This window comes from Xenopus laevis, chromosome 7L (assembly GCF_017654675.1).
Source record: "Xenopus laevis strain J_2021 chromosome 7L, Xenopus_laevis_v10.1, whole genome shotgun sequence".
NCBI classification, from domain to species: Eukaryota; Metazoa; Chordata; class Amphibia; order Anura; family Pipidae; genus Xenopus; species Xenopus laevis.
Window position 1 is genome coordinate 13,350,348 of NC_054383.1, and position 10,670 is coordinate 13,361,017.

Genomic DNA, 10,670 nt, shown 5'->3' on the forward strand with positions numbered 1-10,670 from the left:
TTTTGGTCCATTACACTACATAACAAAGTAGCTTTATAGTATCCAACAATTCTGGCCACTACTTTTCCAGGAAAAAAAAATAACGGGTATTAAATTCCAAGAATTGCCAAGCGACTGCTATGGAAAATGTTGCTAGTATCCCCCAGGTCTCTTGTGCTTGGTTTGTGCCTTGAATAAAAATAAGCTATCAAGGGAGGGACGTGGGAAAGGGAGGGATTGAACTCATGTTAATGGGACAACACTATAGCCAACAACACCTCAGTCTTCCTGGTGGATTTTCCATCACACATTTATCCACAGTCCTTTATCTGCCTTATTTAATTCCACTCAATTTTAAGCTTAATTTTCACCTCTATCTGCAATTTAATTTGATTTTCTTTCATCCAATATTCATCAGTTCTATTTCAGGCTCTTGTTTTGTTCTTATTCCTGGTGTTCTTCTGATTCTTCCTCATATCACTGTGATGGCTCACATGGCCTCAGAGATAATTGCATTTATCCTGGCAGTCTCAGGATGGGTGCTGGTCAGCTCAACCCTGCCCACTGATTATTGGAAGGTCTCCAGTATCGACGGCACTGTTATTACCACAGCTACATTCTGGTCCAATCTCTGGAAGACTTGTGTAACTGACTCCACTGGAGTGTCCAACTGCAAAGACTTCCCATCCATGTTGGCATTAGAAGGTAAGCAAAGTATATTAGGGAACAAAACGTTGGGGTTTTAAGAGAAAAACGTATTTTTTCATATGGAGGCTCTGTATCAATCAAATGTATGTACCAACTAAAACAATTTAAACCTCCATATCTACACAAGCTTCCCCTCCCCTTATTTTTATGACTTAGACAACACTTTTACGGAGAGTTTTCTCAAATTAACATTGATCCCTGTCTCACAGGAGCTTACAATCTCATTCACATTGCACACACACACTATGGTCAGTTTAGGATCAAAAGCTAATACACCTACATGTATTTTAAGACTGTAGAAAGAGACCAACATAATATCAATATGGGAAAACCCTTGCAAACATGGGGACAACTTGCAGTGCCATTATACAATTTTAATGCCATTCCTGCTTCCTACGAACTTCATGTCCATGAAGGTTTTAGAGCTTGCACACAAACATTATAAAGTGATTAAGATACAATAGGAACAGCATGTGTCCAAGTAAGAGGTATTAATAAAGTAATCCAACTCTAGACCAGTTTCATGGTTGTCATCTTCAGGGAAACATATTTATGCTGATTTCAATTATATGGTATTGGGGAAAGTCAAGCAGGTGGTGTATGGGTGAGATCTGTCCATCAACAGTTTGTTTATAATCCCCAGTAGTGATGTGCAGGTTGACCTGAAACCCACAGTGACCTGCAGGTTGACCACCAGTTGAGTGGGATATGGTTGAATTTTGACCAACCAATTGTGGGTTAGGGTTGGGTGAGATTGGGGAAGAACACTTCTCTACTGCTCCTGCAGATTCCCTGTCTTGGAACCAGAGGCACTCATAAAAGTAAAATAAAGAGAAAGATGACACGGGTACGGGTCAGGTGCAGGCCCTATATTGTAAACATTACAAAACGGTGCGTGTTGTACATTTAGATAGTTGAAGCAACATCTATGTGGCAAACAACTGATACAGTATGTCTAAATGTCTAAAAATGTGTGTGCTAGTTATTAGTGATAACCTTCACCTAGTCAGCACAAGAACACTGGATATATATCCATATATATATATGTAGTATGAAGAGTTCTTTGGTACTTGGTGAAATCTTTGTTATTTTGGCTAAGGACTGCAGGAGAGACAAGACAGATATGACATTGTAGATACATCTTCAAGTCTGAGTTTAAATTTGGAGAATAAGAACAGTATGTTCAAATGCCATCTGAAGTCTCTTACCAAAACCCTGGTTATTCTGCATTACAACTAAGGATGCATCAAATCCACTTTTTGTGATTCGGCCAAATCCCTGAATCTTTCATGAAAGATTAGTGCATATACCGAACCGAATCTGAATCCTAATATTCATGAAAGGAAAAAGTGGGAAAAAATATTTCCTTGTTTTGTGACAAAAAGTCAGTGGGGGTCATTTATCAATACTGGGCAAATTTGCCCATGGGCAATAACCCATGGCGACCAATCAAATTGCTGCATTCATTGTTCTACTTGCAGCTGGCTCTAATCTAATCCCTGATTGGTTGCTATAGGTAACTGCCCTTGGGCAAATTTGCCCAGTGTTGATAAATGAGCCCCAGTGATGGGCGAATCTGTCCAAAAAATTTTAACGCACTGCAATTTCGACATGAGCCTCAATTTTTACACGCGTGACTATTTTGTCCAAATGCAGTAAAGTCATTAGGTGTCCAAATAATTTTTGACGTGTGACAATTTTTATGTGAGGGATAATTTTGACATGCCCCAAATTTTTTTGTGGCAGGGGATTTTTCGCTGGTGAATTTTTGCTGCAGTTTCACAAATGTATTTGCAGTAGGCGAAATGCGGAAATTCGCTGCAAATCCATGCCTGGATTTATTCGCCCATCACTAGTGATTTCCCTTCCCGCCCCTAATTTGCATATGCATATCGGTTCGGCCAGGTACAAGGATTTGGCCGAATCTGAATCCTGCTGAAAAAGGCAGAATCCTATCCGAATCCCGAACTGAATCCTGGATTAGGTGCATCCATAATTTCTACATATGGTATATATTCTCTACTGTGCTCTAAATTTACATGTCTAGCTGAAGCCACCCATCATTTTGAAATGATTCTTTGATAAAATATGGTCAACAAGTTTGATATGTTGAATAAATGTCCCTCTGCATGGACAATGCTCCAAATGGGAGAGAAATAGCACAATCTAAAGGAGCATCCAAGACAAGTCATGCTAGGGACCATTATTGTGGAAGGTTGTTGCCCAAGAATTTATTGGGTTTGGTCAAAAGGTGAATTACGTTTTTATCTTCCAGTAAAGCTGGCCAAATACATTAGGATATAATGAGCTAATTTGTTCATGTTTCACCAAACTGACAAAGGTGAAAGCTAATGGATAGTGGTCAGATTGGGAGGAATTATTTGTCTTCTACTGGCAGCATAAACTCTTTTATAAGGTATTCGTCTTTTCTTATTTCCTAGAGCCTTGTATGAACTGTTGCTCCAAGAGCTGAACAATCACATATGTACAATTTGGCTCAACGGGTGTGTGGCTGGCAATCAGGGCTGACCATTAAATCTAACCAAGTAGACTAAGGGAAGGGACTTCTTTTTTTTTATTTATTTATTTATTAATATTTTATTGATTTGTTGACCGAAATGTTCAAAGATTGTCCAAAAAGACATGGACATGGAAATGTCTCACTATCTTCTGTGAGATCCCACACCAGGCTTCATTGGCAGGTACACAGGCCACCGTTCTGATTAAAGAACAATTAAAACTCAACATTAATCATGCCTCTTGCATTGAGCTGTTCTATGTGCATGCCTTAACTTGTTAGTATGATATTTTCATAGTATTTTCCCTTTATGAATAATTACAGGATGTTGTTCTCCAAGTCAATGTTTCCCATAAATCTTTCTCTGTGCTAAGTCTGAAGAGTTAATGAGCCATTTAATGAGCCAGTTAATAACTAACATCTACATACATTCCTTTTCATTACCTGACTACTGTGTTAACCTCGTGATGCCTGTAGGCAGGACCCGTACCTACATAATTGAAAGGTCCGTGGAGACAGTTATCAGCGTTTCACAGAATCACAGTGGTTCTCTCTCAGAGGAATATTATGGGCAAAGTGCACCATGTGCCAAAGGGTGCTGTTTAGTTGATAGAACTTGAACTAATGGTAAATCTAGCTATGCTCATAGGAATATTCTAACCACCCCACCCAATTGTTCCTAAGCTTCAAGTTAAATTACAAGGTTCACTTTTCCAGTGTTTTTTAGCCTTTTAGTGTGTGATTTAGATGCTAAACTGCATACATTTGCACTGGTGCAATTGAACAGATGAAACACTTCTGTTAGCAAACCACTCCAATCCAGTACATGGCACTTACTACACATACACAAAATACAATACACAATTGGGACTGATTCTGTCTTCTGCATGAAGTGTTTAGGTTCTACCCATTTTTGCATGGCTTTCCTCCAGGTACTCTGCTATTTACCTTTTATTTTACAGACCAGGCAATCCAGTTCTTTCACCCCCCCCCCCGGAGCAGCATTTTGTTTTATTAACGTTAGTAACTCACATAACCGGTTATACAAAAATTTACAAGAGGATTGACTTATTGCACTGGAGCTACTATTGCAGTTATCAGGAGTATGTATTGTATTGTTCGTGTATGGCAGCAGTAAATGTGAATGTGCGACACGAAACATTTGCAGGTCCTTTCAAGGCAGAAGCCAGAGCACATATTATAGCCGATCATATTTGGGTAGCTAGTTTATTGTGGCATTTTGATGTTTCAGGGAGGTGTCTGCCCAGCAGTGCAGAGCCTCATTTTCAGTAAGCTGGGCAGGGTGCAAAGTGAAAAAATGGGGGCAAACCATCATAGTTTTCGTACTGTATCCCCTGCCTTGCAGGTTACACCGTTAGGGCTGTTTCCACTGCAGAATGAAGCACAAAGATCTGCACCTTTCCATGAATACAGCACTGTCTGTGTTTCCCAGCACTGTATCTTAAAGGAGAAGGATTAGCATTTTATAATTGGGCTGCCAAAAGTTAGGCACCCCCAAGTGACTATTTTTACTTACCTGACACCTAGAGTTGCCACCTGGCCAGTATTATACCGGCCTGGCCGATAAAAATGTTGCTTGATGCCAATGTTATTTATAGGGAAAAACCACAAAAATATAGGAAGGCCAGTATTTTTTTCCAGAAAAGGTGGCAACCCTCCTGACACCCTGGGGTTTTTCTAGCGAGCACCAAAGAGAGATACTCTTCCTACTTCATCAGTTTTCAAATTTCCCGGGGCAGACGCATGCACAGTAGAGAGAAATAGCCGGCTTTTCGTTAAAGTCCAGCTTTCCGCTCTACTGTGCATGCACAACTGCAAGAAGACCCAAAGAAGCAGGCAGAGGATCCCTCCATGGTGGTCGCTAGAAGAACCTCCGGGCATGTACGGTTTTCTGCTGATAGGAGCGCCAGCCCTATCGGCACAAGGAAAGTAAAAGAAGTCACTTGGTGGGGGTGCCTAACTTTTGGCATGTTCACATCTTGAACCTGATTCACAAAGTCCATAATGGACAAGTCCTAGGGATTGCTCCTTAGGGCTCCAGGGATTTGTGAATGAGGTCTCATATGAAAGCTTTGCCTTTGGTAAGATGAAATGTGTCAATTGGTAAAAGAGGTTTGTGGGAGTGGGAGATAAGTTGGTTTAGGTGTGGGACATGAGCATTCTTTCGTCTAATTTATTTTAGTCTGTGTGTGTGCACTTACAAATCTGTGCAGAAGTCCAAACAAGTACTACATGATGCGTTTGCTAAGGTTTACACTCATCTTTACATACAGTTGCCTGTGTCTATTCTATTATTGGCGATAGTGAGGAACCCCACTCTGTACCCATTTCTTCCTACAGTGTTTGAGACCCATTGGGAGGGGTACAGCTATGGGATCCGTTATCCGGAAACCCAAAGCTCCAACGTACAGAAAGGCCGTCACCTACAGACTCCAAATCAAATAATTCACTTTTTAAAAATTGATTTCCTGTTTTCTCTGTAATAATAAAACAGTACCTTGTACTTGATCCCAACTAAGATATAATTAATCTTTATTGGAAGCAAAACAGCTTTTTGGGTTTATTTAATGTTTAGATGATTTTCTAGTAGACTTAAGCTGGCCATAGATGCAAAGATCCGATCGTTCAAATCCTCGAACGATCAGACTTATCGGACTTTCCCATCTCCGGACCTGGCTCTAACCTTTCAGATCAAATAAAGTAGAAAAGAACAGATCAGCCAATGTTCTGCCCCTGACAGCAATCGTACAAAAGTTATGTCAGACCAAAGCTAGTGACAGTCTCCCTCTGAGTCAGATCGGCAATACATGCAGAGATATTATCGGCAGCCGACAGAGATTTTCTAACCTGTCCTATCGAACGACCGATCGGCATGGCACGACCGATGTCGGGACACTCCGCCCACGATCCGAAAATGGCACGAATCGAGGATCCGTACGATCGGATCTTTGCGTCTATGGCCAGCTTTAAGGTATGAGGATCCAAATTACAGACGGATCCGTTATCCAGAAAACCCCCAGGTTCAGAGCATTCTGGATAACAGGTCCCATACCTGGCCTATGAGCTGTAAGTAAAGTATAGTTAAGATCCAAGGAGAATTGCAATGTAATGAAATAAAAAATAAATAATTTCAAAGTAACCCACCCAAATTCTATATTCACAATGATAAAGATTGTTCAAATGGGTTCATTGCTTATTAATATACTGTATTTTAACTGTGTATCTTTCCTTGGTTTCCAGGGCACATACAGGTCTGTCGAGGATTATTGATAGCTGCTGTCAGTTTTGGATTCTTTGGTTCCATTTTTGCCCTTGTTGGGATGAAATGCACCAAGATTGGAGGATCCGATAACACAAAAGCAAAAATCACCTGCTTCTCAGGTCTTCTCTACATCATGAGTGGTGAGTGCTCATAAGCCGAAGTGCAATACAGCAGGTTCTTAACAGTGGTCAGTGGTATCCTTGGCTGCCCATGAGATGAAGAAGACATTGGTCAACGCCTTTTTAATATTCACAGGTAGACTTTGTTACTGGGCCTGTGTAATATTTGAGGATTGAATTGAAACAGTTTGAGTTTGTACAGCTAGAACTGGTGTCATAAACGATGTTTGTCTTTGGCCAGAGGCAACCGATGGGCCCTTCAGTACCTGGAATTGACAGTAAATACAATTATCTGGAAAAGAAACACAGAGGCAAAGACTAAGGAACTGGTTGCCTAAGACCAATGGACATATTTTTATGTTTCTTTTGAATCAACGTTTTCCCATTTTTCTCTTCTTTAATTCCCTCGCCATTTTCCTTCACTGACAGTTTATGTAGCACTCGGGGCATGCACATATTAAAGGGATACTTAATAAAAAGAGCAAAAAAATTTTTTATATTCAATTTTGAAATCTGACATGGGGCTAGACATTTTGTTAATTTCCCAGCTGCCCTGGTCATGTGACTTTTGCCTGCACTTAAAGGACAAGGAAAGTCTAAAGTAGAATAAGGCTAGAAATGCTGTATTTTGTATACTAAACATAAGCATGAACTGACTGCACCACAAGCCTAATCAAACAAATGATTTATGCTTTCAAAGTTGGCCACAGGGGGCTGTCATCTTGCAACTTTGTTTAACATCTTGGCCTGACCCTGACCCTGCACATGCTCAGTGTGGTCTGGGCTGCTTAGGGATCGTCATAAACAAAGCTGCTCGAGTTCTGCATGGCTGGGAAGTTAGACGAGGGCTCCCCCTGCTGTTCATAAGTATAATTGTTTCCCATAGCAGGTAGGGACCATCTGACAAGTCCTATCCACAGCAGTAAATGAAGTGAGAATTTCACTTCATAAAGTCAGGTTTCTTATAAAAACGGTACACATTTTTTAATTAAAGTATATTGGAGAAAGGTTTCTTTTTCATTAAAGAAAGTAAAAATGGGATTTTATTTTTTTGCCTTTCCTTGTCCTTTAAGGAGAGAAATGCGTTCTGGCAGGCTGCTGTTTTTCCTTCTCAATGTAACTGAATGTGTCTCAGTGGGACATGGGTTTTTACTATTGAGTGTTGTTCTTAGATCTACCAGGCAGCTGTTATCTTGTGTTAGGGAGCTGTTATCTGGTTACCTTCCCATTGTTCTTTTGTTTGGCTGCTGGGGGGAAAAGGGAGGGGGGTTGATATCACTCCAACTTGCAGTACAGCAGTAAAGAGTGATTGAAGTTTATCAGAGTACAAGTCACATGACTTGGGGCAGCTGGGAAATTGACAATATGTCTAGCCCCATGTCAGATTTCAAAATTGAATATAAAAAAATATGTTTGCTTTTTTGAGAAATGGATTTCAGTGCAGAATTCTGCTGGAGCAGCACTATTAACAGATTCATTTTGAAAAAAATTTTTTTTCCCATGACAGTATCCCTTTAAGAACTGACCTTGGTATTAACCATAGAAGAGTTGAAAGTTGAAGTTTGTTCCAGGCCTTAGTGATATGAGTAGGGTTATATTACTTTGTGTTCTTGTTTTTCAGGTATCTGTGCTATGTCTGGGGTGTCCCTTTACGCTCACAAGATCACATCAGAATTCTTTGATCCAACCTTCCTGGAGCAGAAGTAAGTGGGCAGAAAGTAGTAGAACCAGTTACTATAATAACTGGCCAGTAGAGACTTTGCACTGAATAATATAAACATTTCCTTATTCTCTGTAGATATGAACTGGGGGCTGCGCTCTTCATCGGATGGGGTGGATCTGCTCTCTGTGTTATTGGAGGAGCTGTCCTCTGCTTCTCTTTGAATGACACCATCAAAGCCCCAAGGTAGAAGAAATGAATATAGTTATGCCCAGAGCTGCATTATGTACAAAGCTCCCTTGGCTCCAGCCTAGGGCCCCATTAGGTCTATAGGAATTCAAGTCACAGCAGCAACGAACAAGACCACATTTAGAGGTGGTAGAGCCCTCTGCATAACAGATTCTAAAATTGTAGCTTTTTTTAAGGTATAACTTCCAGGCCTCCCTCGATAGCCATCTGTGTCTGTAAGTGCTGGAACTTCAACAACAGTTAAATGGCCACAGGTTATGCAACACTGATATAATGTGTTACTGTCTCCATATTGTTTTACTTGCCGTTTTGACCTTCTGTACCACTTCTTCCTAATTGTTTAAAATCACTGCCCTGCAGGGTACCATAATGTGCAGCAGTGGGCAGTCATTCCTCTTTGGCCCCCACTGAATAGAGCTCTGAATGTGGCACAAATTTCACTATGGACCTGCTTTGTATTATTGTATCTGTCTGAATGTGTCATTAGGACTATAAAGTCCTGGTTGAGCTCTTCTTCTGTTCTCCTTGCCCACGACCAAGAACTGCTGACTTCCAGCCCCTAAATTTATAGACTTGCGCCCGTCCCCATGCTCGTGTTACTTCCCAACTGTTTTTACAATTGAATGTGACAAAAGTTTGGGGACCTGGTTCAAGGGGTTGTTCACCTTTGAGTTAACTTTTAGTTTAATGTAGAGTGTGATATTCTAAGGAATTTTGCAATTGTTTTCATTTTCATTTATTATTTTTTGTGTTTTTTGATGTATTTATCTTTTTTATTCAGCAGCTCTATAGTTTGCAGTTTCAGCAATCTGGTTTCTAGGGTCCAAATTACCCTAGCAACCATGCACTGATTTGAATAAGAGACTGGAATATAGGAAGGGGCCTGAATAGAAAGATGAGCAATAAAAAGTAGCAATAACTCCAAATGTGTAGCCTTACAGAGCATTTGTCAGAAGAATCAGAAGAAGAAGAAGAAGAAGAAGAAGAAGAAGAAGAAGAAGAAGAAGGCAAGTAATTAAAAAAACTATAAAAAATAAATAATGAAGACCAATTGAAAAGTTACTTAGAATTAGCCATTCTGTAACATTCTAAAAGTTAACTTGAAGGTAAACCACCCCTTAAGAAGAATAATGGTCTGGCTCTGTTTGGTTTGGGCTAGGGCCTCTGGTTCTGCTGAAAGAAATACTTAAATGGGTGGTTCACCTTTACGTTAACTCATTGTAAGCAACTTTTCAATTGGTCTTCATTATTTATTTTTTATAGTTTTTGAATTATTTGCCTTCTCCTTTTTACTTTTTCCAGCTTTCAAATGGGGGTCACTTACCCCATCTAAAATTCAAATGCTCTGTAAGGCTGCAAATATATTGTTATTGCTACTTTTTATTACTCATCTTTCTATTCAGGCCTCTCCTATTCATATTCCAGTCTCATATTTAATTGGTGCATGGTTGCTAGGGTAATTTGGACCGTCTCAATTACAAACTGGAGAGCTGCTGAATAAAAAGCTAAATAACTCAAAGAAAACCACAAATAAGAAAAAATAAAAACCAATTGTAAATTCATCATGCATCATGCTGAAAGTTAACTCAAAGGTAGCCCCTTTAAAGCTATAGAATACAATGATCTAGACAATTTCAATTTAAGGTAGACCGTTTATAATGCAATTCCTTTATTTTTCTTGTAGAATAACATATTCTTACAAAGGAGTCACGTCTGTTCGGTCAGCACGGACAAACAATCAAAATGGTAGCAATGGCCACAAAGCGCAAAAAGCAATTCCCAGGAACTTTGACAAGAATGCTTATGTTTGATGGGGAAACACAGTCACGTGAGCTGGGACAGAAACGAATAACCATGAATGGCAAGGAAATCATTTATACCATCATTCTGCTGTTTATATGCAGGGCATCCATTTATTTTTACCTCCCCCGTATGTGTTTTTGTACCCACTATAAATATATTTAAAATTCTGTATAAAATTATCATCCATGGGGAACATTCCCAAGAGACAAGACTTCTGAATTCTGGCCCATATACCCTGTGTTAAGGCAACTTTGATAGATAGTCTTAGAAATGGCCCATCACATGGAGCTGAAATAAAGAAGATGGTAGACTTTATTATGGGACTGTAATATAAAGCTAATTTTCATAAAA

General features: G+C 39.8%; 1 protein-coding gene across 1 annotated transcript; it reads left to right on the forward strand.

The window, feature by feature from the left end:
* Positions 1–224: 224 nt before the first annotated feature.
* On the forward strand, positions 225–10,327 carry LOC108696093 (claudin-10). Its single transcript, XM_018225123.2, has 5 exons — positions 225–684; positions 6,467–6,628; positions 8,229–8,310; positions 8,406–8,513; positions 10,201–10,327. The coding sequence occupies exons 1-5, from the start codon at positions 225–227 to the stop codon at positions 10,325–10,327; spliced, it is 939 nt and encodes a 312-aa protein (XP_018080612.2).
* The last annotated feature ends 343 nt before the right edge of the window (positions 10,328–10,670 follow it).

Coding starts and splice junctions, on each gene's coding strand:
- LOC108696093 (XM_018225123.2), top strand. CDS start 225: ATGTTAATGGGACAACACTATAGCCAACAACACCTCAGTCTTCCTGGT. Junction 6,629..8,228: donor TCTTCTCTACATCATGAGTG/GTGAGTGCTCAT, acceptor CTTGTTTTTCAG/GTATCTGTGCTATGTCTGGG. Junction 8,514..10,200: donor GACACCATCAAAGCCCCAAG/GTAGAAGAAATG, acceptor TTTTTCTTGTAG/AATAACATATTCTTACAAAG.